The following is a 26764-nucleotide window of genomic DNA, read 5'->3' as shown; positions in this document are numbered from 1 at the left end:
CCTTCTCCCCCTTTTCCTTTGCCCTGTGCCTTATATATTTATTTACTCATAAGTCCTGAGTTAACACTGAGCCATAAAGGTTACCCTCAGCTGACCAGAGTCTGGATATAATGTTCTATATTTTTTAAAGAATGGTCTCCTGAGCCTGTAGCAGTGATTGGGAAACCCACAGATGGCTCGGAATGAGCCCTAGTCACCACTGAGTCTGACTGCTACACTTTCTCATGTCATTCCCACACGGTATAGTTCGCACAAACTATGTGAATCACCATCAGGCCCAGGGATTCAGGTCTGCTTGTGCTCACTTCAAGGGGAATTAGCGACCTCAGAGCATGAGCCCAGGCCTTCTGACCCCAACTCCAGGCCCTTCTCCCCTCACCTCACTGCTGCCTCCAGGACAGCTGTATACAAGGATAAAGGAGGCTGGGTCTGAATTAAGGAATATAGGGCTCTTCCCACTGAGAAGTGCAGTTGGAGCAACGCCTTTAGGACCCACGTTCACCAGAGCCTCACAGTTACCGGGTGACTTCAAATAGAGACCATGCTTTTATTTCATCCTCACCAGAAAGGTAGCCACAGCTGACCCCACACTCTGCCCTAACCTTCCAAGGCTTCCACCCTCTCCCAGCATGCTGCCTCCAGGACGTCCTCTGATTGTGTCCCCAATCCTGCACCTGCACCCCCCTCCTCTCTCAGCCTTAGAACGTTGGGACAATGGGACAGAACTCTTAAAGCCAGGCTGTTCTGGCTTTGGAGGGTGGATCCACAGAGGTTCTGGGGATCCCATGACCAGCTCACAAAGGGCAGCGTGAAGAGTGGGCATCATGTCTGAGGGGTGAGTGAGGAGCTGGAGCAGAGCCCCCAAGGCAGGGACAGCAAAGAGCAAAATGCCTCCCTGGTCCTGTCAGGCTGGGGCTGAAGGGTGGGGAGAAGGACTGGTGGGGAGAAGGAGGTTCTGTGCTGGGCCCCAGCCATTCACGCAGCCACCCCGGCTGCTCCCGCCTGTGGTCAGCTTTTGCTCTTCAGGCTTCCCTAGGACTGTTAATTCCAGCACCAGGGCTCTGCTCTAGTGAATGGACCCTTCTCTACAGTCATCCCTCACCCCCACTTCCCACCCACCATCCCAGACCACTGCAGCATCCCTGGGCTGCACCCTCACCCTGGAGGGATCAAGTGCCGACTCCAGAAGCCCTCCTCCTTTCAGGGAGCCGCTAAAGGCCATGCCCGTTCTTCATTCTCCTTACTAATCCATTAGCGGACGCCCTTCCTGCAGTGACCCACTCTCACACATTCTCTAAGCCCCAGTGTGTGCACTGTAACTATCATCTCATTCCCCCGGAGGACCCCTCACCTCACCGAATTTCACTTTGACACCATGGGGAACCTTAACGTTACACCTTCTGGAGCCCCGAGTTCACACTCCTCAACAGCTCAGCAGCGCCCATCACCCCCCATTGGCTGTCCCCACTCCTCAGAGCACCCTGGTGCACACTTCTTCCTCTCCAGGGCTTACCAACGCCTCTGGGACTCCTCTCACTTGACCCTACAAGAGCTGCTGGACCAAGAGCAGCCCTTGCTCGAACCCGTGCCCGACCGGGAGCGGCAGTCCTTCCAGTACAGGCTCTCACGGCTATACCTGTACTACCTGGGGCTGCTGCGCCGGTTCGACACCCTCTATGACCAGATGGTGCAGCCGCAAAAGAGGCGGCTGCTGCGGCGCCTGTTGGACAGCGTGGCAGGGCGCGTGCTGGAACTCAAGGACGATCTGGTGCGCACCGACCTGCGTGAGAGCCACTGCCTGGACCAAGTGCTGCAGGACCTCAAGCTCACGCCGGTGCGCAGGCCTCTGAGCGGAGCCACGCCCACGCCAGCTGTGGGTGGGAGTCGGCCTTGACTTCCGGCGGACGCCTCCGTTGGGACATCAGCAAGGAAAAGAGGCCAGGGCAGATCAGGGGAGGGGATTTGGTCTTGGGAGAAGGGCTTCGGGAACCCGGAGGTGTGAGCAAGTAGTTGAGAGGTAACTGGAGAGTCAAGTTAGAGGCCACTCATGGCTGGGAAGATGCACAAACCTCGGGAGATTGGTGAAGAGTCCTCTAGAGGCTTGCTCCTCAAGGTGTGGTCCATGGACCAGCAGCATCAGCATCACCTAGGAGTTGTTAGAAATGCAGAATCTCGGGGCCTGTCCCGTGGCACCGCGATTGGATTCGCACGTTCCTCTTCTCCTCGGCCCGGGGTTCGCCGGTTCGGATCCCGGTGCGGACATGGCACCGCTTGGCAAAAGCCATGCTGTGGCAGGCGTCCCACATATAAAGTAGAGGAAGATGGGCATGGATGTTAGCTCAGGGCCAGTCTTACTCACCAAAAAGAGCAGGATTGGCAGTAGTTAGCTCAGGGCTAACCTTCCTCAAAAAAAAAAAAAGAAAAGAAAAGAAAAGAAATGCAGAATCTCTGGCCACACGCCAAACCCACTCATCTGCATGTGTTTTAACAAGACCCTCAGGTGATCTGTATACACTGACAGGTTCTGGAGCACAGAGTTTCTGCTCTGGCTTCCAGTCTGCCCCAAGGTCATGGTTCACTGCTCCATGTCTCAAAGTTCTCTAGCCCAGTCTGCATCAGACACAGCAGTGGACTTGAAAAAAAAAAAAACAGATTCTCCAGGCTCTGCCGTTCTGGTGTGGTCATCTGGGGAGGGCCTAGAAGTCTGCATTTTAAGAGCTTCCCGGTTGATTCTGATGCACAGCCAGGTTTGAGACCACTGTCCATGGTCTCAACTCTGGCACATGGTGAGGGCAGGAGAAGAGAGGGATGACCCTTGGGAATCTGCCGATAACCTGTAAATTTCCCACCTCAGGGCTCTAGAATGGAGGAAAACAGTGCCAGGGTCTATGTAAGCAGCTGACAATGGTAATGGATCAGCCCCGTGGCCCAGCTTTTGATTCCTGACCCCCCTTTCCCCGTATTGCTCTGAAGGCAGAGCTGGAGGTCCCAATCCCTAAGTACTTCCTGCTGGAGCAGTCCAGTATTCTGAAGGAGCGAGGGCTGATGCTGGCAGAGATCCTGTCCAGAATGGAGCAACTGTCCTCCGAGGAGGTAAGTCCGAGAGGTACCCTCCCAGACCCCTCCCATACCCTGGCTCCTGGAACAGAGTTGCCACCCCCAGGATGCAGAGAGGCACTGCCCTGCCCTACACTCACGTCAGAGTGCTCTGGGGGTTATCCCCGGCTCCCTTCAAAGCTGCTCTTGTGCTCCTTGTAGCCTTCTAACATCAAGGCAGAGGGACAGAGCTCGGCACCCAGATGCCCCGGGAGGACCAGGCCCCAGCACGTCTTTTAGTGGTTGGTCTCCCAGCTGCCTACCTGGATGCAAGTCTTCTCTCATCTCCTCCTGCTCCTTTGCCCCTGCTCTGGCCAGAGCTTTCCAGAAATGCACCAGACTGAGGCCGTAATCTTACTGCAAAGGGCCGAGCGGGCCAGGCAAGGCCGGCTCCGAGCCAACTTCATGCGAGAGATTCGGAAAGAGGAGGAGCGGGATCGGAGGATTCGGGAGGACGGGCGGCACAAGTTCAGTCAGGACCAAGCAGCCATCGCCATACAGAAGGTAACCCCTGGCGCCCAGGAGGGGGATCACAGTACAGTCACCTCTTCCAGGAAGACTGCCTGGCTCAGCAATTGATGACAGAGATGCTGGTGCTTGGGTTCTGTTGCCTCACAACTAGATCCTAAACTAGGGACCTTAATCACTCAATAGCCATGTATCTTATTTGTTATTATTTATTCCACTTCTCTACTCTCAAAAGGATTTGAAGTGGGATACCATAAAAACCCCAGAAATGGAAGGATCATTAAAATTAGGGGAGAAAGATCCATAATGAAGCAGCAGAACAGAGTAGATGATCATTCCAGAAACTCTTTAGACTTATTTTAACTCATGTTAAAAATGAGTCACTAAAATGTGTCCTGAGCCTCCTGGCAGCTGAGGCAACAGGAAACATGATCATCAAAATAGTGTTTGAGAACTGATGTGATCCAGGTGTCCTCAAGGTCTGTGCCGTCTGGGGACACACTTTAACGTGGAAATGACATAATCCCATCCCATCCTGCCTCACTGCTCAAAACCCAGCCCCTCCCGAGGTTTCTCCGTGCTGCCTGCTGTTCTGGTGGTCATGCTCTCCTCTGCTCTCGACGGCCATTCCACCCCTCTCAGCCCTTGCTGGAGCCCCAGTGTGTGGTGTGGCCTCTCCATCACTCTCTGAGATGCTGCTAACACAGGCCCACTCCAGGCGGTAGTGGGTACCAGCCAGGTGAGACTGGAGGGCCCCTAAGAAAATTCCAGGGACCACTTTCCTCCTGCAGCCTCACTGTTCCTGAGACCCACTGGCCTTGCCCTGTAACAGGGAGTCTCTTGCCACCTTTTCTTTCGGAAACGGGCCCAGAACTGATGGCATGGGGCTAAATCTTTCTCTCTTGAATCAGTCTTCTCTTCCGTCTTCTCTTTCTCAAGTCCCAATGCCTCAAAAACTTCTGTATGCTCGCCCAAAAGCAAGAAACTTAGAGGAAACTTAGAACCTCTTCCTACCAAAAACCAAAAGCAAACCCACCAACTAACAAACATACATCAAGTCTGAGAAGATATGTCTTCTCCAAACGGGATAGATTTTGAATTATGGAGTAGTATGCATAGCATCCCAATCTGAGCCCCTGCCTTTGGGTGACTGTAGCAATGTGCGGCTGCCCCATGGATGAGGAGGAGGTCCTTGCCCGCAGGGCTCACAAAAGGAACCCTTTTGAGAAGGAGGGTTGGACCCAAGGGTAGAGCCCCACTTCCTCCCTGAGAGCCAAAGCAAATTATTTTGTCCCTGTTGCCAGACATCAAGGGTATGGAAATACTGTGTTGCAGTCTTTGAGTTCTCTCCTGCACTAATAAAAGGAAAGACTGTGTTAAGCACTTAGTCATCGTGGGCCTTTCCTGTGCTAGCCACAGGAGCTGGAGGACGGAGCTGGGACAAGAACCCCGGGCCCAGAGCCTGCTCACTGAGGCACTGTGAGGGAATGGAAAGGACCTCGCAGGGTGCTGGCCCTGCCTCCCTCTGCCAGAGCCTTGCCCTCCACCCCACTGATACTGGGCTGTCCACGCACCTGAGAGTGGCCAGCAACCTGAGAGAAGAGCACTGAGGGAGGAGTCAGGAACCTAGCCCTGGTCTCAGCTCTACACTGACTGGCTCTTGGGCCTGGAAGAGGCCATGTCCTATCACTGGCCCCAGTTTCCTTGTGTCGAAAATGTAGGAATTAATTAGGGGAGCTCCGTGGTCCTTACAGTGCTGACATCTATGTGCCTGGGTGGGATCAAGTGCTTACTCCAAAGGCTCTGGGAATTCTGAGCATGAGTCAGGAGACCTGCTTGGAGGAGGCGATACTTAAACTCTCATCTGTGCCTCCAAAGGTACAGCAGATGAGACGCTGGAGATGAGGAGGAATTCCTGGGGGCGCCTGAGGGAACAAAGCCTGGGAGCTGGGCGACTTGGGTGCACCCCCGCCCCGCTCTGTTCTGGGCTGTTCCTGCTCAGGGTGGCAGTTGCCCATGAGCTGCCGTCCTGGAGGTGCCCTCCCCAGCACTCCTCCCCCACCTCTCCCCCACAAATCTCCCCTAGCCAGACCTTCCTGGAGACAGAGGCTGCTGCTCCTCCTGGGGCTGAGCCTGAGAACCACATCCCTCAGAAAGGCAGTGTGGGGAGGGTCTGGGCCCATCTGTCCCCCCAGGTGTGGAAAGGCTACCTGCAGAGGATGCGCACTCAGCAGGACCGGCAAAGAGAGATGGAGTTCATTGGCATGGTGAGTCCCTTTCTGGCCACCGCATGGGGCCCCTCCTCTCTTCTTCATCCCTCTGCCCTGTCCCTAGAGTGCAGCCCTGAACAGCCCCTCACTCCCTCTGCTCAGGACTGTGGTGGACGTGAGTGGGGCAAGGCTGGGGCCGGGGGATCCTGGTTGAGGGATCCTTCAGGGTTTGGTTGAGAAAGAGGGGGAAGGACTGGAAAGCCACAGCCAACCACGTCCCTTCCCACCCCTCCATCTCCTAGAGCTGTTGGAAATCTCAAATGTGGGGCGGGGTGAGGGATAGTAGCACAGAGCATCGTGGACCCCACGTCCGCACCCCTAGTTGGAAAGAGAGGCTGCAAGGGTGGGCCCAGCAAAAGGGGAGGCCACAAGGCCAGTGGGAGTCACCCCCCTCACATCAGAGCATTTTGGGCCAAAGGCTCCCCGCTTGCTTTGGAGGCCCCAGACTGGCTTCTCCTCTGCTGTGCAGGGAAGAGGGCTAAGTGTGAACTACGTAACATGAGTGAGAGTGTGCTTGTGTGGGTGGTAAGAGGGGCAGAGCCCCTGGAGTGTGTGTACAGGCGGGGTGAACAGGCCCGCTCTCGGCTTCTCATCTGTCCTCTGCTCTCTGATGGTTCTTTCATCCCCCTAGTCTCCACCGACTCAGGAAAAGAAGTCAGGAGGAGGGTCATGATCCCTGGGAAGGGACTTTGCAGTGGGCAGACCTGTGGAGGCCTGGGTGATAAAGGGAGGGGGCTGGGCTGGGGGGGAGCAGAGAGATTGGAGACAAGGGCTAGGTTGGCTACACCAGGAGGTTTGGGGGCTTCAGAAGCAGGGAGTGGCCAAGGGCCACTGCATGGGAGTGGGGGACCCCACTGGAGAGCTGGACCCCCAGGAAGCGAGAGCAGACAGAGGGAAGCCAGGTCGGGCCTTGGTGGGGTGGGGGCAGGGGGACATGGCACGGCGGTGGGTGAGGAATGAGGCTGGCCGCCCGGGCCCATCAACAGTGTGAGCTCAGCGTTTTCAGTAATTGTCTCTGCGCAGAGTGATATTTAAAATACATTTGGGAGCCAATGAGGCGGGAAAGTGGCTGCGAGAGCGGCTGCCAACACAGGCCGCTGGGGTGGGGGTATGTGTGGGGGCTGGGGCCGGAGGCTCACAGAGGAGGGTGCACTGGGGGGAGTGGGCAGGGGGGGCCAGCACGGATGCATCTAGCAAACTCATTATCAGAGTAATTTACACAGATGAGTTTCGGCTCCAAACACAATTTCTCCTGATGCAGGCATGCCCGCTGTTCCGTGTGGGTGTGTATGTGAGGCCTCGTGTGTGTGGCTGTGTTGGGGAATGAGTCGGGGGCAGGTGTGTGTGCCTGAGGCCGGGGGCTGGGTCATTCCACTCCCACTCCTGAGTCCCTCAGTCTCTCCCACTTCCCCAGCTCCCCTTGCGCAACCACGTGGAGCACTTGGGCCTCCTGTCCCAGGCCTGCCTCTGGGAGGATGTCCGGAGGCTCCACCAGGTAGAGAAGGAGCAAGAGTTCCAGTTGGCCATCACAAAGACCCACGATTCTCTCAAAGAGATGGAGGGGCCCGAAATGAAGGAGAAAATGAAGGAGCAAATCCGACAGTGGTTTATCGAGTGCCAGTCAGTGTCCCCAGCCTCGGCTGACCAAACCCTCAACCCCTTTCCCTCCTCACCCCAGGGTCCTCCACACCTGTTCTGTCTTCTGGTCCAGACTGGGCTCTTTTCTCCATCTACCTCCATCTACCTGACACACTGCTAACACACTTGGCTTAAATCTGGGGTCCCCAACCTACAGGACCATCTCCATACATGACTCCCCATTTCCCCACATGGAAGAGAAATGCCAGAATAAGATGGGAAAAGCATCCATGAATGCCCCCCGAGTAATCTGTCCTTTCTATTCTGTAACTATCTGCTCCTTCCCTCTCTCCCTCTATCTCCCTGGTCCTTCGTGTTTTCCCATTCTTCCCTCGATCCTTCTGTCATCCATCTACCCATCCATCCATCTGTCCATCCATCCGTTCGTCCATCCCTCCCTCCACCCACTCACCTGTCCATATTTCTGACCATCTTATGTTCATTTAGTGCCCTTACTGGCCGATTCCCTGATTATCCAGATGAGTCTTTAGGTGGATCCTACCTGATCTTTGCAGACAAGACTCCAGAACAGGTACCCTGGAGGTGGGGACAGGAGATTTTCTTGGAGTCTGTGCTTACAGAGAGCACTGAGTGTAAACCAAAGGTGGCAGTGGGGTGCAGGGAGAGATCAGCCTCAGTTGAGGCAGATGTGGCCGAGGAATTTTATGTAGCTAGCAAGACTGCATGGGGAGGAGGGGTACCTGTGTCTGGAGAAGACATCCGTGGCCAGGGAGAGGAAAACTGTCTGGTGAGACTATCATGGCTCCAGATCCCCATGGGACAGGAGAGCAGCACTCTGGCACCTGGTATCCCTTTCTTCCTGGACCCCAGTGGGGTCTCTGGAGTCTCGGCTATCTGGATCCCACTAGTGACCTTAGACCTCGGGAATCCTGGGTCCACACCAGCTCCAGGCCCTGGGTTCTCCTGCTCCTATGAAATCCCCTTGGTCTCTGAAACGTCTTTCATCCTTGGTCACAGGTGAAAATGGAACTGGAGGCACAGGCCCAGGACAGCAAAAAAAAGGACCAAGAGAAAAATAAAGAAAAAGAAAAGGAGAAAAAAGAGAAGAAGAAGAAAGGGAAGGCAGAAAAGAACAGGAGGGGGGTAAGGCACATGTGGACCAATTGGGCGGGGACAACGTCTGAGGGAATTCGTGGCGGAAGGCTGATCGGTTGAGAATTAGAGCCGGAGTTTGTGATGGGTGGAGGTGAAGGGGTCAAGGTCAAGGGCTGTTTCTATTCTAGGAAGCAGATACAATGCTGAAAGTGTTGCCATCCAAATTTATACCTGTGATCAATGCCGGACACGAGGAGTACATAAGTAAGACGGGAGAAGGCTGGGGAAGAGTGTCCAGGCCTTGTGGGGCTTAGGGTGACTGACCTTGGTCATGGGGAAAGTAGACATGGGCCATGTGGATCATAAGGTAGCAGTGTGGGCGTTGTAAGCCAAGAGGATAATGCCAAATGGGGAGAGGGGCATGGGGTGTAATTCTCTGGATGGAGGGTGTTATGTGTTTGGGTCTGAATCCTGTGGTCACAAGCCTTGGGATCAGGCCTCTGTCTGCCGTAAGGGTAGGAATAGTGCCAGGCAGCTGGGTGAGGAGGGGGGGACCAGCCTGGGTCAGGTTCCTGGTCCATGTGCATGTGTATGCACATGTGTGTATGAGTGTACACCTGGGACTCTGACCTCCACGCATCTGTCCAACTCTCACGGTCAGATCTGTGGAAGAACCAATATGATAGCACACACCCTAATCAGAGTTTTGACTCTGAGACCCTCCAGGTGGAGAAGAGGAAGGAAGTGGAGCAGGAGATCCGGTTACAGGTGAGCCGTTGCCTCAGGGCTTGGCTACAGGCTTCCTCCTCCATCAGGGCCTCCAGCTGCTTCAGGCTCTGTCCCCTCTCTCCTCCCGCGCATCCTCAAGCCCTCAGCCTGTCCGTCCACTGTAGCATCCCCTGTGCACTGCCATCCCTCCATAGTCCTAGCTCTGTCTCAGTCCATCTGGTCCCGGCTGTTCTCTGCATGCCCATCTCCGTGGTCTCCCTTTCTCCTGGGGTGTGGATACAGCCTGGATGTGAGGGAATGGGAGGGGCTCTGAGCCGAGGTCACACCCACCATCCTCAGCGACCTTAAAGGGCTTCTGTGATGTGCCCACCCCGTGCCATGTACTTTGGAAGCATTAGATCTTGTGATCTTTCCAACAACCCCTGAGGTAGGCACCATGATTTTCTCAATATTACACACAAGAGAGACTGAGGCTGAGAGATCATACAACTACTCAAGGTCACACAGAGTTTAAAGGGTGGGACTGGGGCTTGAACTGAAAGCCGACTGACTCCATCCTGGGGGCCTCTCCCCACGCTGATGCCAGTTCAGAGCAAGGCTAATGCCTGAACAGGATATGGATTAGGATTGAGTGTACCTGGGTGTGGGGACAGGAGGTGGGTGGGGTGGGTGGGGTGAGAAATGCAAAAGCTGAGGCTTCCAAAAGAACATGTGTGAAGGTTGGTGGCCACCCGTGCTGGCTTCACTGGGCTTGGCTGACTCTTCTCTGAGGCTCTCCTCATCATCTCCTCCCCTGCCTCCATCCTCCCCCCTCCCACCTGTCCTCCTCAGTCACTAGCTGCCCCCTACACTCCCTGGTGTCCCCCCAGGTTGATGAGCTGATGCGTCAAGAGCTGAAGAACCTGCGCCTGGCTGTAGACAGGGAGGAGGCTAGACCCTTGAAGGCTCCAAAGGCAAGATGAGGGGCTAGGGCTGGGACAAGGGTGGGCATACAGTGGAGAGGCAAGGAACAGAGGACAACTGTCTATGTGCTTGTTTCTAACCAGAAAAAGACTGGGAAGAAAACTGGGAAGAAGAAGAAGGAAAAAGATCTGACCCCAGACAGGTAGCGGACCCTCCACCTGACTGTGGTGGTGGAGCAAGCCTTTGTCTAGGACAGATCTGACTTCTGCTCCTGTCCTGCCAAACTCACAAGAGAGCTGTGAGGATCAAGTAGAAGCATAAGAAAGTGCTTTGAAAATGATGATGCAGAATAAGATGTGAATGGAGTTCTGTCCTCAGTGCTCCATCCGTCCTGTTCCTCCCTCTAACCTTTCCCTTAAGCAGCTCTGTCCCTACCAAAGCCATCTGACCCTGGACTTTCCACTCTGGGACATTACAGAACCTGTCAGTGGTCCTTTTCTGCTCACTTCTCTGGTGAAGCGAGTCACAAGCACACTGATTTTAGCTACTTTAATGGCCATCCCTCCCAGGAGTGTGTACATCTTCAGTGTGGTTTCTAGGACGAGGGCGATGTGTCACCCAAATCACTGGGTTCCTGATGGTGGACCTTTGGGCCGTGAGCAGACTGATAGAGGGCGTGTCACAGAGATTGCTGGTCCTCCCCATAGCCCTCCAACCTACAGAGCATCTGCTGTGGGCAGACTGCCTTCTGGGCCAGTGGGTTGGTGCAGCGCCTTCTGATATTGGCTGTCCAGTGGCACTACTGATAATTTTGACCATAGGATGTTGGGAAAAAGGGCCCCTTATCCCCCTCTCCTCATACCCACAGCACTGCCTCACTCGTCTCTGTCTCCATTTCCCTTGGTCCTTGGGGGCCCCTCTGCGCCATCCCCTGCCAGGTCCGTGGAATCTCTGTTTGAAGAGCTTGTCCTCTCTGGCTTTCTAAAGAAGAATGAGACAGTGGCATTGAAAGACTATGTTGGTGAGAACCCTCCCCAGAGCCTACTCCTGGAATGAGGAACAGTGCCCGAGGCCCCTCAGCCACAGCCCTTCCCGGGGCCGACTCTCACCCTCTTGAGGGAACCTTCTCCTTGAGGGCTTCCCTCTCTTGGCCTTCCCCAAGTGGATGCCACTCACCAGGTGGCTGTCTGTCCCCCCAGGTGACTTCCTCTATCTTGGATCCACTCTGAGTTTTGCCAACAAGTTGCCCATGCCTTCCCTTTTTGACATACGACAGAACATGGCCTTGTATGGTGTTCTCCGGCTTGGTGAGGGGCCCTAAGGAGAGGGAAGAGCACTGGGCAGGGGGGGCTCTCGGGAGCCTGGGTACAGGGTAATGTGGCTGAGGTGGGCATGTCCAGCCTGGGCCTCCAGTCCCTGGAGCCATGGACCCGTGTTGGACTTCCCCCAGCCCTGTAGGAGGTCATACCCAGACTGGGCCCCCCCAGAAGTCATGTGGGCCCTTGACCTGCTGAGAAGCCCATACTTCTAGCCTATTGCTCACTCCCAAGTGACATCCCATAGTCTGTCCCATTCCTAGTAGACGGGAATCTTTCTGAAGTGGTTGGTCACATGCCCTTTAATTTCACCCCTTTATGACCCAGGAGTGGAAGCAGATGGCATGGCAGACGGGAAGGGCAATGGAAGTGGGTAGAGGGCTCCCTCCTGACACCCACACACAGCTTTTCATAACTGTGATGGCTAAGCCACTCCAAGTCATCTAGGCTGCCCCTCTCAGAAAGCAGGCCTGGGGCGTTGCTCAGACAGAGGGGAAGGCAGCACAGCCAGGATCTGAACCTCATCCTGCCTAGGCCCAGGCCTTTGGCCTCCCCTTGCACAACATCTCCACCCCTGGCCCCCTGCTGGCCTACCACCTGCCTCTGGCCCCTGTTTTCTCTCTCAGGCTCCCCAGATATACACTCCATGGCTCCCCTTATCCGCTCCATCCTCCTGGTGGGCCCCTCCGGCATGGGGAAGAAGATGCTGGTCAAGGCTGTGTGCACAGAAACTGGCGCCAATCTGTTCGACCTGTCACCTAGCAACCTGCAGGGCAAATATCCTGGCAAGACCGGGGCGCAGATGTTGGTGCATATAGTCTTTAAGGTCTGCGTCCCCTGACTTTGGCATTTCTAGTTCTCAGACCAACAACAGAGCAGGGTAGGGTTTATGCTTAGGAGGTCGCACATCTGCCTATTTGGCGTGATTTCAGGAGCTGGTGAGGACTTCCTACCAACCCCTACTGGGAGCTTGTGGATACCTGAAGCCCCAGTGATGGGGGAGGTGGGTGAAGTGGGGAGCAGAGCAGTTTCTTTTCATGGTAGAGATGAGGCTTAATATGCAGCCCCGCTGCCCAAGGCGGGCAGGGACTCTGTTCACACTGAGGTGTGATGGGTGTGCAAAGGCTGGGAAGTGGAGGCTGGAGCTCTGAGGTCCACCATTGCCCAAGGCCAGCCCTGATGCTGAGTTAGACTAGACAGGGAGGCGACCCTTGCCCAGGGAAATCTAATGTCCGGTTTCTATTCTCTGACTGTCCAGGTGGCTCGACTCCTTCAGCCCTCTGTGATCTGGATTGGGAATGCTGAGAAGAATTTCTATAAGAAAGTCCCAAAAGAAGAGAAGGAGGTGAGTGAGGGGGCAGGCAGGATGAGCCCATGGCAAGGCTGGAAGGCTTGGACTTGTTAAAGTCACTCCAAACCTCACCCATTGTGTAGCCTTGGACAAAGCCCCTGTCTTTCTCCTGTCTTATTTCCTTATGCTTAAAGCGGGACTGACAGCCTCTCCTGTCTGCCTGTCAAGGTCTGTGTGAAGCTAAGTGTGGGCATGTGCTCCGAGAACTGAGAATCCCGTATGATAAGTTGCCCCATGTCCAGACCTCCCTGCCTCTCCCTCCCCTGAGCAGATGGACCCAAAGCGAATAAAGAAGGATCTGGCCAAGGCCCTGCGACTGCTGAATCCCGGAGACCGTGTGATGCTGATAGGGACCACCAACCGGCCGCAGCTGGCTGAGATAAAAGGGCTGTGCCGGACCTATGAGCGAATCCTCTTCATGCCACGGCCTGATTACGCTTCTCGCTATGGTGAGGCCCTGCGTCGTGGAGACAGGCCAGAGAAGGGATCCAGGGACCACCCCTACCAACGCCCACCCAGCCTTCTTCCCATACCCCACTGCTGCTCTGAGCCCTCACCTCCGTGGCCAGGTGATCCAGAAGGACCACTAGGCAAGTAGCCCGGTGGCCTGGGTCCTGGCCAGGCTCTGTGGACACGTGCAGGCCACGTAGGTCCTTGAAGTCTCATTTCCTCATGTTAAGTGGGGAGGATGATCTCTACCTTCCCAGGAGGACAGGTGGTGTTGGATGTAGAGCCACTCTTCAGCAGCAAAGCTCGTTCCAGATACAGGGAGAGGTGCCCACTGCCTCTCCCTGCCCCGTGTCTTCCCCCTATGCCTGCAGTGCTCTGGAAGCAGATGATAGAGGCCCAGGGAGTCCAGATGGCCCAAAGTCTGGACGTCAGTGCCCTGGCTAAGGTGTCTGATGGCTACACGCCTGGTCACATTCTCCATGCCATCCGATCGGTGCTGACCCAGCGGCGGCTCCTGCAACTGTCCAAGCGGCCCCTGGTGGCCTCAGAGTTCCTGGGGCATCTGGCAAAGCTGGAGCCAGTGTACAGGGAGGAGGAGGAGTCCCTGAAGGTGAGGCTTCTCTGGGGAGAAAGCAGGAGGCAGGGTTGTAGGCCAGCACCAGCCAGGGAGTTGACCCTCTGAAGCCCCAGGCCAACATCACACCTTGGACCCCTCGCCCTGCTACCCCATGGAGTTCAGCTGGGAAGGAAATAAGAAATCACAGGGAAGGACATGTGGGCAGGACTGGCTCATCTGGTTTCCTTGAGGGTGGGAGCCTGAAGGGGCCACCTTGTATTAGGAGCCTGTGGTTGTTTCTGGCACCAGCTACCTCTCACTTCCCCCACCTTGGAGTCAGTACCCACCCCCAGAGGTGACAGGATGGCTACGGGAGTACAGGAGGCAGGGCTGCAGAGTGTGAGGAGGAGGGCTTGCCCCTGACAATGGCTGACACTGTGGCCTGGGGTATTTGGTGGGGAGCGAGGGAAACTATCCAGCAGGATTCCCGGACCTTGGAGGAGCAAAGGTTAATGAAGACACCCATCCATCAAAAGGGAAGGGGTGAGGTCAAGAGGCAGAGCCGAGGGTCAGTTCCAATGCACTTACCCTTCCTCCTCTTCATCCTCCAACACAGGACTGGTACTTCAAGACCCCGCTGGGCAAGAAGAGGATGAAACTTAGCAAGGACCAGGATGCTGAGGAGGCCAAGCTGGCAAAGGAGAAGAAGAAAAGGAAGTGATGGCTGGGGCCGGGGTGCCCAAGATTAGCGGTGGGACTGGGCAGTGCCCCACGGGCAAAGGGACCAGGGGCAGAGGCATAAATGCCCAGATGGCTAGAGGACCAGCTCTCTTTGTCCATCTCTTTGTCTCTTGCTCTGTGCCCCCTGCCTGTGCCCAGCCTTCACCTCACATCCCACCCTCCCCTGGCCCCCCAGCTCTTGCCCGCTCATAGCCATCTCCGTCTGGCTCCCAGATCTCTGTCCTCTGACCCCACCCATGTTTTCATCTCCTGTCATTTTCTTGTCCTGGCTTCTCAGTTCTCTCCTCCTTGAGGTATGTAAGGGAGAAAAATAGGAAGAGAAGGAGAGAAGGAGAAAGGAGAGAGGGGAGAAGGCAGGTCTACAGTAAGTATAGAAACAGAAAAAACAAGAGTCTGGAAGTCACGGACTGTGGTTCTAGCCCATTGGTGCTAACTCCCCATGTGGTCTTGGCAGTCCTTTCCCGTCTCTGGGCCTCAGTTTCCTTACCTGTAAGGTGAGGAGAGGTTGGACCAGGCAATCTCCAAGGTCCCCTCTGCTCTTGGGTTGGATTTTTCCTGCAAAGTGTCTGGGCAGTCAGGGAGGGGAGGGCTCTTGGGCAGCGGTGGGGTGGGGTGCGGAGAGAGGGCTCAAGGGAGAACACGTGTAGGGAAAGGGAGGGTTTGTGGCCAGAGCTGGGGCTGCTGGTAGACCCAGTGCCATCTCTGAGAGATGGGTCTTCATCTCTTTCGTCTGGAGACCCCTGCCCCCCACCCGCCCAAGCTCTGCACTCCTTCCTCTGACCCAGAGCCTGTCCCTCAGGCGGCTGAGTGGGACGAAGCCTCCTGCCCCTCGGTGGAAGTCCATCTGTGGGACCCCTTGCTGGGGAGATAAGTTATGGGAGGCTGATGTCAGGGAACTTGGGGAGCAGAGGGCTGGAAGCCCCAGGGTTATCTTGGAAGAAGTGATATAAGGAGTCTGTGAATAAACGTCCAGTTGTGTGCCAGGTCTCAAAGGCAGTGAGAGCTGACAAGGCAAGCCCATCATGCTGGAGCAAGCCATGAGCCCTGTGGTGGGCAGGGGAGGATCAGCCTGCCTAGGGACTGGGTTTTGAGTTTCTTGTCTCTCTTTTTTCCTTTTTATTTTCCCAAACAAAAGTAGTCTCATTATCCTAATGTGCCTGAATGGGAGAGCCACTTCCTCTTTCTCATTCTCCAGCTGAGATCCCCTCTAACCACAGCAGGTAGAGGTGCCATGAGAGGAACAGGGCTCATCTAGGGAGATGGGGGGCCAGCACCTAGGATCGGCATGGGGGGGGGGTGTCAGCACTGAGGATGGGCATGATGACTTCTATTGCTGCCTGTGGTCGAGCCCTATTTCCCCTGTCTTCTAGAGAACTGCTGCAGGGGACGCCTCACGGAGTGGGGCTCTCTGCCATTTGTCACTACTGTGGACTTCTCCCTTGGGTTTTGGAGGGGGAAGGTGCAGGGCTAATTGGTGACATTTGGGAGTGCAGGAAAAATTATCTGGCACCATATGCCCTCCCTCTGGGCTCAGAGCCCAGGCTGCTGGAGGCTGGCTTGGTGAAGTACATGATAGATGAGAAAGAGTGCAAAAATGACAGCTTGAGAGCCCCTACTCCCACTCCCGTTCTAGTTCCAGCTCTGCAACAAGTTGTCACACCTTGGACAAATCATTTGCCACCTCCGGGCTCCATTTTCCTTTACCTGTGAAATTGCAGATTTGAACACCACCGACTGAGTAGTTCCTTTCAACCCTGATGTATTTAACTCCCGGGTGAAGCTCAGGGTTGAAGGGCTCCATCCTCACTCTGTTCTCCAGGCTCCTCCCTAGTTCCCACTCCCAGCCTGAGGGCTTCTTCCCCCGGGGTCTGACAGCCGGCCAGTTGGGACTATTTATGGCATGGCCTATGTGTGCTCTCCTGCCCCGCCCACTGCGGCCTCTGCCTGACTCAGGCCCGGCACCTGCCTGTCCAGTCCACCAGCAGCATTGCCCTGAGTCTCACTTCTTTGGCTCTCTCTCCCAGAACCTGGCCATGCCTGGGGGAAGGAGCTCCCCACCCAACTGGAGACACCGTGTGGGGTGCCTCCCCTTGGCCCCTGTCTGCCGGGTCTGGGGGCCCCAGTCCTGCCCAGCGTGGGAGCCCCCTCGGCCGTCCCCGCTGCTGTGCCAGGACATGGCCTTGCAGAATGCCCTGTACACCGGAGACCTGGTGAGGTTACAGGAGCTGTTCCCCCCGCACAGCACAGCTGACCTGCTGCTGGAGAGCCGGGCTGCGGAGCCTCGCTGGAGCAGCCACCAGAGGGGTGAGAGGCAGCTGGGAGTGGGGGTCAGGGGTGAGGACCAGGGGGCTGGGCTGATCGCATCAGGCACAGAGGTACAAAGTGCTTGAGGAAAAGGAGAAGCCCCTGGCAGTTTCTGCCCCACCCGAAGCTTGCCTAAACCTTGGCCCAGGAGTGAAGTCATGCGGAGCCCAGAATAGCTCCTGCTGAACTGCGTGGCCAGGTCAGGCTCAGCTCAGGGACATAGAGACGCTCTCCCTCCCTCTGTCTGTGTTTCCCTCCTCCTTTTCCTCTCTCTGCTTTTGGTTCCTACCTCTCCTCCCCCCAACCCCCTTTCTCACATGCTCACACTCTGCCTTCATGAGCTGGTCCCCAGAAGAGTGCAGGGGGCAGGAAGAGCCCCCCGGTGACAGACATGCCCTCTGTGCCAGGCTGGTGGAGAAACCCAGCAGAGGGTCTGCAGAGCACCCGGAGCCTGGCCAGGGACCCATCGTTACCCGCACGGCCTCCGGACCTGCCCTGGCCTTCTGGCAGGCAGTGTTGGCTGGGGACATAAGCACTGTGTCCCGTATCCTCACGGACTCCAGCACCGGCCTGGCTCCAGATTCCGTCTTTGATACCAGCGACCCAGAGCGATGGAGGGATTTCCGCTTCAACATCCGTGCTCTGAGTATGGGCCAGGGGCACTGGGGGGTCTGAGCAGGAGAGGGGAGGCTGGGGATGGAGCTCTGGGCTCCCTCTTCCCAGTCTCTGCCCACCTCCCCACCTGCCTGGAAGCTCTTTGTCTCCCTCCAGGGTCTGAGGCCCATGTCCCCTCTCTCCCTAGGACTCTGGTCTCTGACCTATGAAGAGGAGCTGACCACTCCACTGCATGTGGCAGCCAGCCGGGGCCACACGGAAGTTCTACGGCTGCTGCTGAGGCGCCGCGCGAGGCCTGACAGTGCCCCTGGGGGCCGCACCGCCCTGCATGAGGCCTGTGCTGCAGGCCACGCTGCCTGTGTCCATGTGCTGCTGGTGTCAGGAGCTGACCCCAACATCCCTGACCAGGATGGGAAACGCCCCTTGCACCTCTGCCGGGGGGCTGGCACCCTGGAGTGAGTGACCCCTCTACCCAACCCCCATTCTACTTCTAGAAGAGGCAGAGAGATGACCTCAGGGAGGGTGGGGGAGCATGTCAGGGGCTGGCAGGCTTGGTGGGCTGGAACGGAGGAGTCAGGGTTCAGATGGGGAGTCAGGGTGCTATTACTCCCAAAACCATCCAACCATTGGCTCTGTGAGCTTTGGAATGGCCTGGACTTGGGAGAATTTCTGCTTCCGCAGTTGTGGAGGAAGGCTGTGGCAGGGGCCCAGCTGCATGGCCTGCATTGGCACTTGTCTGTATCCATTATGGGGAGGTGGTATACTGTAAAGTTTTAATGTTCTCTGAGCTTATCCCGTGTTCCAGGCACTGTGCTAAGCACAATGGCAACTAAAGTCCTGCCCTCAGGCAGCTGACTGTCCAGTGATCCACATAGGCCTCAGTGGTCCCTGTGGGCAAGGTCTGGTTCTCAACTTGGCAGGTTTGGAATTTCCATATTGGCAGGCACCCTCAGATAAATGGGCTCAGGGATGGAGCCCAACAAACCAAACAAGAAACTGATAGATATACCCAAATGTGACAATGTCTTATTTACTGTAGGGGATATTCCTTTACAGTGACCCAAATAATTATTACCTTTGTGTAGGGAACGTTGGACGATGAGTCTTCACTTACAGTTTTTGGATGAGCATGGAATCCTGGCAAAGGCAAAGGGAGTCTTGGCAACTCTTGGAATTGACTGTACATACAATGGAGGCCCTCTCTCTACTCACTGCACACCTGCCATATTTCACATCTTGCCCCTGAATGGTGGCAAGTTTTTGATGTTTGGGTCCCCCTTTCATGGACCTTCTCCCCACTGTTCACCTCATCAGCCTTTAGAGGACTCCACTGACTTATCATATTATGGTTGAACATGTGTTCCACGCCAGTGTGGTCCAATAGAAATATAATGTGAGGGGCTGGCCCCGTGGCCAAGTGATTAAGTTCGCGTGCTCCGCTTCAGTGGCCAAGGGTTTTGCTGGTTCAGAGCCTGGGTGCGGACATGGCACCGCTCATCAGGCCATGTTGAGGCAGCGTCCCACATGCCACAACTAGAAGGACCCACAACTAAAATATACAACTATGTGCCGGGGAGATTTGGGTAGAAAAAGCCTCCCCTCCCAAAAAAAAGAAAATTGGCAACAGTTGTTAGCTCGGGTGCCAATCTTAAAAAAAAAAAAAAAGAAATATAATGTGAGCTGTGTATATAATTAAAAATTTTCTAGTGGCTTTATCAAAAAATGAAAATGAAACAGGTGAAATGAATTTTTTAAACAGTGGTAAAAGATACATAACATAAAATTTACCATCTTACCCATTTCTAAGTGCACAGTTCGGTGGCACTAAGTACGTTCACATTGCTGTGAAACCGTCACCACCTCCATCATCCACCTTCTGAACTTTTTTAATCTTGCAAAACTGAAATTCCGTACCCATTAAACAATACCTTCCCATTTCTCCCTCCCCCCAGCCTGTGGCACCCCACCATGCTACTTTCTGTTTCTATGAATCTGACTACTACTCTAGGTACCTCATATGAGTGGAATCATACAGTACTTGTCCTTTTGTGACTGGCTTATTCCACTTAGCATAATGTCCTCAGCATTCATCCATGTAATAGTGTGTGTCAGAATTTCCTTCTTTTTTAAAGGCTGAATAATATTTCATTGTATATAGATGCTATATTTCGTTTATCCATTCATCTATTGATGGACATTTAGGTTGCTTCCATATTTTGGCTATTGTGAATAATGCTGCTATGAACATGGGTGTACAAGTATCTGTGAAACATGTGAAATTAATTTTAATAATATATTTTATTTCACACAATATATTCAAAATGTTACCATTTCAACATGTAATCAATACAAAAACTAATGAGATATTTTACATTCTTGTTTTGTACCAAATCATCAAAATTGGTGTGTACTTTACACTTATAGCATATCTCAATTAGGACTAGCCATATTGCAAGGGCTCAGTAGCCACGTGTGGCTGGTGGCTGCTGTACTGGACAGCACAGTTCTATACAATCCCACATTTTTACTTCTGGCCATGTTTCAGTCCCGCTTCCCTGAGGTTACACATAGTGATAATCATTCCTTCCTTTCTTGAGTAAACAAATATATTTTAAAAATTATGATGAGGGCCGGCCCAGTGGTACAGCGGTTAAGTGCGCACATTCTGCTTTGGTGGCCCAGGGTTCGCCGGTTCGGATCCCGGGTGCGGACAAGGCACCACTTGGCATACCATGCTGTGGTAGGCGTCCCACATATAAAGTAGACGAAGATGGGCACGGATGTTAGCTGAGGGCCAGTCTTCCTCAGCGAAAAGAGGAAGATTGGCAGCAGATGTTAGCTCAGGGCTAATTTTCCTCAAAAAAAAAAATATGATGGAGAATTTCAAACATATAGAAAGGTGGGCAGGATCACATAAGGAGCCCTCATGATCCATCACCATCTATACCACCCACTCCCCCCACCAGATGCTGCTGTTATGAGCTCTAATGATAACAGCTTTTCAAGCATTGTCTCAGATGATGCTCACAACTTGCTAGGGCTAGGTACCAGTGATTATCCCCGTTCTACAGGTGGGGAAACTGGAGTTCATCTTAGCAAAGAAGCTAAGTCCATGAGCCTTGAATTTTGGTGCACAGGTTCTTACAGGCATACACACCCTTCCCTGACAGCCATCATGGAGCAAATCTGGCTGGCCAATTGTGGTTTTGTTGTTCTTTGTCCTACTGTCCCCATCTCCACTTGCACCCACTGTCAGACCCCACTCCCCACTTCCTCCTCTGGTCCCAGCATGCAGACTCCTCCAGCTGCCCTGCTGCCCCCTGGGCCTCCCCTCACTAGCTGTGTGAATATGGGTTGGGTCCACACACCCTTGGGGCCTCAGTTTCCCCATCTGAACCTGCTGTAGGAATGCTGTGAGGATGAAACAGGTCAGTGCCCGTAAAGCCCTCAGAAGGCACCTGTTCTGACTGCGTCATGGCTGTTTCATGACTTTACGCTCACAGAGGGTTTAGTGCGCTATTTCTACAGAGAGCATGTAGACTTGAAAAAAGTGTATCACTGACCCTGCAGGATGTTGCTGGGATGACTAGTGACAGACAGGATGGAGGAGAAAGGCAGACAGAGCCAGGAGCCCCCCAAAGCGCCCCCCATGTTTGCTTTGCTCAGACCAGCAGGAATGCAGGGGTGTAGGTCTGTGCCCCATTTTCCTGCCCTCCGCTGTCTCACCCTTACTAGGTGTGCAGAGCTGCTCCTGAGGTTTGGGGCAAAAGTGGATGGTCGGTCTGAGGAGGAAGAGGAGACACCTTTGCATGTGGCTGCCCGACTTGGCCATGTGGAGCTGGCAGACCTGCTTCTAAGACGGGGGGCATGCCCCAATGCCCGTGATGCCGAAGGCTGGACCCCACTGCTGACTGCCTGTGACACCTGCTGTACATCCCCTGCTGACGCTGAGGCCACCACCGCCCGCTGCCTCCAGCTGTGCTGCTTGCTACTCTCAGCTGGAGCTGATGCCGATGCTGCCGACCAGGACAGGAGGCGGCCCCTGCACCTGGCCTGTCGCCGGGGCCATGCGGCCGTCGTGGAGCTTCTCCTGTCCTGCGGTGTCAGTGCCAATGCCATGGACTATGGGGGACACACAGCCCTGCACTGTGCTCTGCAGGGCCCAGCCGCAGCGCTGGCCCAGAGTCCAGAGCGTGCAGTGCGGGCTCTGCTCAACCATGGTGCTGTCCGAGTCTGGCCTGGGGCCCTCCCTAAGGTACGGGTCTGGGGGCAGAGGGAGGGCAACGACAGTGAGGGGACGGGAAGACCCAGACCTGCGCTCCCACTTGCTCTAGATGCAGCCTAGGACACTTGGGCACTTGATAGGTCGGTTCTTTCTGCCTTTCATTTGACAAGTAAGCAAAGCCCAACAAGGGGTAAAGGTGAGGACACAGACCAATAGGCGGTGTATGTGTGTGCGCATGTGTGCACACACATACGTGTGCACGCGCATGAGTATACATGTGTGTTCCCATGTGTTCACATGCATGCGTGTGTGAGTGCATGCATATGTGTGTGCATGTGTGATGAAAACGGACTGATGAATCTTACAGTGGGGCCAGATTATAAAGGATCGGAAAAGAGTCTTGAAGGAGGAGCCAGGACTGATGTGGGCAGCAGGAAGTAGTTTCTTCCTCAGGAGAGTGAGCTGATGAAAGCAGCATTTAGGAAGCTCTGCCTGGCAGTGGGACCTGTTCAGTGAGACACTCTCGTTACAGGAGAGGCTCCCCCAAGGCAGAGTGATGAGCCTGGGTGACGAGGTGCTGGGCCTCATGACCATCTGCAGATGGACATGGTCCTGGTTTCTGAGAGCTTAGCAGGACACGCATCACTCAGTCCAGCCTGCCCTGGCACCTGAGAAAAAGACTTTCACTGTCAATTTCCAACCTGTATCTTATTTTATGTTAATTTCCCCAAAGTGGGTTCAACTTGAAGACCTGTGCTACTGATGCCCTGGCAGGGGTCCCTGTCCCATGCTATGTTGTGTCTGGAGGGGGCTATATGATGTAACGAATGGCAGTGAGCCTGGGGTGTAGACCCCTGTTCTCCGAGGAGCTGGATCAGGATGATATGGCTGTGGGCAGGTATCCCTGCCCCGCTTCAAGGCTTATCCCATCCAGGCCCACCCATCCTGGATGCTCCCCTACTGTCCCTGCCTCTCCCCTTCACTCACAAACCTAGAAGCATCTGTCTAGATTCCTAAGCAAGACCAAATAATTAAACAGCCCGAGAGTTCGGCAGATTGGTCTCCCCTTTGGGAAAATACAAGAAAATCAACAATTAACACTAATTAATCTCCTATTAACACCAGATAATTAGGAGACGAGCAATTCCAAGCAATTCCCTGTAATCTGACGGCGGCTCTGACAGCTAATGATTTCCCTGTTGGGGAAGGGGTGGGAGGAGGAGGTGGAGCAGCAAATGGATTTCCCGGGACCCTACTGCCCGCCCCGCCTCTGGGACCAAAATGGCCAGCATAGCAAATTGCCCCATTTGTCCCTTTATCTGGGCACCATGTCCCAAGTGATCAGAAAGTGCAGGAAGGAGTCTGTATCTGTTTCCCATGGTCTGCTCCAGGCTTGGCTGGAGTACCTGTCCTCCAGTGAGGAACTGCTCCCTGCAAGGAGGCCACCATGGCCCACCTAAGATCACTGCCAGCCCCAGACAGTTCTCCAGGAACCACCGTACTGGACTGGGCGCTCAGGAGACCTGGATCCAGGCTCTGGCTTTGACACTTGTTTGTGTGACTATAGACAAGTCACTGAAATTCTTTGAACCCAAGGTCCCTGCAAGTGATACAAGGAACTAACAGTGATGAAAAGCTAGGAGCATAGTGGATACCAGGAGGAGCAAGCATAGCCCTGACTACACACCAGACTCTTCTAAGGTGTGTCACCTGTTATATGGGTTCCCTCAGTCCTCCCAACAACCTCTGAGGTAGGTGGCAACTATGAGTGCAGACTCTGAAGCCAGACACACGACCTGTGTGACAGTCTGCAATTTGCTTAATCTCCCTGGGCCTCAGTTTCCTCATCTGTAAAATAGGGACATAACAGTATGCCTGCTTCGTAGGGCTGGTGTGAGAACTAAATGAATTCATTCCTATAAAGCCCTTTGGACAGGGCCTAACCTAGAGTTAGTGCTCAATCCCTGTGAGCTAGTGTTGTTCTACAGCTAAATCATGTATGTGAAAGCGCTTGGGATGCTGTTAGGCATTATCCCAATGTAGGGTATCATTAGACAAGGGAGAGGGTGACGCAGGTTGGAAGAGCTGAGGCTTCCTGGAGGGGATGGGACTTGGGATGCGCAGGGCTTGAAGAGAAGGAGGAGGAAGGCACAGGCATTCCAGGCAGTGTGCAGAGGCAAGGATCAGCATGGCCCGGGAAGGATGGAGAAACTGGCCCGAATGGTAGGCAGGAGCAGCAGGTAAGAGCAAGAAAGTCCGATGTAACCAGCCTCCTCTTTCCTAGCACTAAGGAGGAGTGAGGCGAAGAGGCCTGCCCTGGGCAGATGGACTGGGGGAGCTCCGGCAAGCACTGCCCAGATACATGGCCAGGAGCAGAGGGTGTCGGGTGTGTGGGGTGTGTGAGATGTTTTCTCTAGGGGCTCTGTTCCCTGGACAAGGCCTTCCACCTGCTCCCACTACCCAGCAGCACCCTACACATGCAGCACTCCCAGCCTGTCAGGCAGAAGGGTCTCCCTTCCTTGTACAGGGGTGTTAAAGCCCCTAATGTTATAGGCAAGCGTATGTGGGGACAGGGGGGTTATAGAGAGGAATGCTACCTGGGATACAGTACTTAGTTGTTCGCAGATTTTACAGAGTCTGTGGACTCCGCCTGTAGCTTCAGATACAGCAAGAGATGGACTGAATGAAGCACAAATCTGCTTATAGGTATTACATACAGGCACGGGTGGGTCTGATGGCACCTGTGTGTGTCCAGGCCAAGTGTGGCTGCCTTTCTGACTACATAGACGGTCCCCTGGCATGGGCTGCTCCCCTGGCCTGGCTCATCCCTTGCTGCATCAGGCTACCTCCTCAGAGAGGACTTTCTTGACAATCCAGCTAGGACAGTGCCCTCCCATGCATGCTCAGTCCCTGAGCCTACTTATCTTCCTTTGCAGCAGCATATCTCTAAGTGGTGATTTAAGAGTTCATCGTGTTTCCCCTCTGAAGTGGAAGCTCTCAGCTGACAGGGAACTGTCTGTCCTCCTCCCTGCTGGGTCTTCAGTGCTTGGCCCATAGCGGCCCTCAGTAAATATTTGCTGAATGAAGAAATGAAAGAATAAATCTGGCCCCAACTTGATCTCACCCCGACTCCTACATCAAGCTTCTGCTGGCCTTGTCCTTTCTCCCTGAATTCCCTCCCTAATGACCTCATTTTAACTTGATCACATCTGTAAAGACCCTATTTCTAAATAGGTCACATTTATAGGTAGTGGGATTAGGACTTCAACCTATCTTTTGGGAGATACAATTCAGTCCACAACCGCTGTGCTATTGCTGTCTGCTCATCCTGCGTGGACTGACCAGGGCCCTGCAGTGTGTGGTAACCCAGAGTGCTGATGCATCTCTGCTTCCTCCAGGTGCTAGAGCGCTGGTGCATGTCCCCGAGGACCATTGAGGTCCTGATGAACACCTACAGCGTCATGCAGCTTCCTGAGGAGGCCATGGCCCTGGTGCCTCCTGAAATTCTGCAGGTCAGATTCCAGGACCCCCAACACACAATCACTCAGCCTGTGCCCAAGAGACTCCCACCTCCTAAAGGGAAGCCCCAGTGGCACCCTCACTCTGCCCCACAGAAATTACCCCGAGACTCACTCATGTCCCAGAAGACGAAAACTCAGAGTGAACACCCAAAACATTCTACTTCTAGAGACTCCTGTAGACACTCACTGGCCACCAGCTTCCCCACTTTAGAAGGAGTGGGTGCCACTTGTCCAAGGCTGCCTTGCTGAGCCCCTCCTTCTGTCCCCAGAAGCACCACAATTTCTACTCCTCCCTGTTCGCCTTGGTGAGGCAGCCCAGATCCCTACAGCATCTGAGCCGCTGTGCACTCCGCACGCACCTGGCAGCCTGCCTGCCCCACGCCCTGCCCCGCCTTCCGCTGCCGCCCCGCCTGCTCCGCTACCTGCAGCTGGATTTCGAGGATGTGCTCTACTAGGTGAGTCCTGGGTTCTGTGGACAGTCCCAGCCAGCTGTTTGCTGGGGGTAGGGGTGGGTGGGGATGGGTAGGAGGCAAGAGAAGAGTTGGGAGCAGGGCCCTGGCCAGAACCAGTCAGCCTCTGGGGACCACCGGACCTCTCTGAATCCACACCTCTCCTTCCAGATGTCCACTTCCCTTGAGAGAGCCTGAAAGCAGATGCCCCAGGCCCCAGGGGGTGCCGGCCCACTTCTCACAGTGCTCCAAACCCAGGACTGAGGTGAACCGACTCAGGCCAAGGTGGCTCTCTCAGCAGGAGGTCCCCTCCACAGGCAGATGTGGATGTTGCCAGTCCTACCAGGGAGAGGTGGATGGACCATGCAGCCAGGCAATGTCTGACGGAGAGAGAGCTAGGACTCATGGCAAGTGATACACTCCTCTTGGGGGTCTCCTGAGGTCCCCCTTCAGCCTGTCTAAACCTTGTTTGCACATTAAAAGTTTCCAGGCTTGTGCTGTTTGGTGCTGTCTCCAGCAGGCTTTCCTCTGAGCTGCTTCACTCCCAGGGGCCTCAAGATGGGCAAACTTGCAGGGTCTTCCTGGATCTGCCCCATAGTGCCAGCTCCATCACCTTCCTCCTCTGGCATCCACCAGCTGTTGAGGGATCCCAGGCAGACCTGCCCCTCTGGCACATGACGTGGCGGAATGGCCACCAGGTGAGATAGCGTCAGAAAAGCCCAAAAGGACAGCTGGCCAGAGGATGAGCCAGCTTAAAGACTTGGGTAGCACAGGGCCGCTGTGGAATGAGGGAGTTAAGTCAGTAGGGCAGGATGATAAAGGCAGCCTTGGGGTAGGGAGGTGAGGTGAGGGGCAGAAAGGCCAATGGGAATGTGGGTGCAGGGGTCGGTGAGCATGAAGGGGTAACCATGCTTCAGGTGAGAGTGAAGGACCCAGATTTAGAAAAAACAAAAACAACTGTACCTACTGCCCGTCCTGTAGGTCAGGGAGCACCGGACGCACAGCTGGGTCCTGCCTCTCCTTATCCGCTCCTCCTTCAATTCAGCTTTGCGGCGGCCTGAGCTGAGCCCAGAGTT

General features: G+C 54.7%; 2 protein-coding genes across 6 annotated transcripts; both read left to right on the top strand.

Annotated features, from left to right (window-relative positions):
* Positions 1–824: 824 nt before the first annotated feature.
* On the top strand, positions 825–14554 carry IQCA1L (IQ motif containing with AAA domain 1 like). The gene is made up of 19 exons (XM_046669929.1): positions 825–835; positions 1507–1834; positions 2974–3093; positions 3415–3600; positions 5760–5831; positions 7249–7454; positions 7920–8004; positions 8451–8576; positions 8717–8792; positions 9190–9296; positions 10127–10210; positions 10304–10362; positions 11099–11181; positions 11360–11467; positions 12103–12302; positions 12735–12821; positions 13099–13276; positions 13649–13887; positions 14450–14554. The coding sequence occupies exons 1-19, from the start codon at positions 825–827 to the stop codon at positions 14552–14554; spliced, it is 2460 nt and encodes an 819-aa protein (XP_046525885.1).
* Positions 14555–16539: 1985 nt separating this feature from the next.
* Positions 16540–26172, top strand: ASB10 (ankyrin repeat and SOCS box containing 10). Of its 5 annotated transcripts, none has more exons than XM_046669066.1 (6): positions 16540–16878; positions 17681–17948; positions 21229–21748; positions 25117–25230; positions 25509–25694; positions 25860–26172. In XM_046669066.1, the coding sequence occupies exons 1-5, from the start codon at positions 16608–16610 to the stop codon at positions 25692–25694; spliced, it is 1359 nt and encodes a 452-aa protein (XP_046525022.1). In that variant the 5' UTR covers positions 16540–16607; the 3' UTR covers positions 25860–26172. The 5 variants fall into 5 exon arrangements, with proteins under 5 accessions (XP_046525022.1, XP_046525023.1, XP_046525025.1 ...); XM_046669065.1 differs by lacking the exon at positions 16540–16878 and adding an exon at positions 16960–17524; XM_046669067.1 differs by lacking the exons at positions 16540–16878; positions 25117–25230 and adding an exon at positions 16953–17524.
* Positions 26173–26764: the final 592 nt, after the last annotated feature.

This window comes from Equus quagga, chromosome 8, assembly GCF_021613505.1.
Source record: "Equus quagga isolate Etosha38 chromosome 8, UCLA_HA_Equagga_1.0, whole genome shotgun sequence".
Lineage (NCBI taxonomy): Eukaryota > Metazoa > Chordata > Mammalia > Perissodactyla > Equidae > Equus > Equus quagga.
The sequence above is the reverse complement of the archived record's forward strand: the minus strand, read 5'-3'. Positions and strand labels throughout refer to the sequence as shown.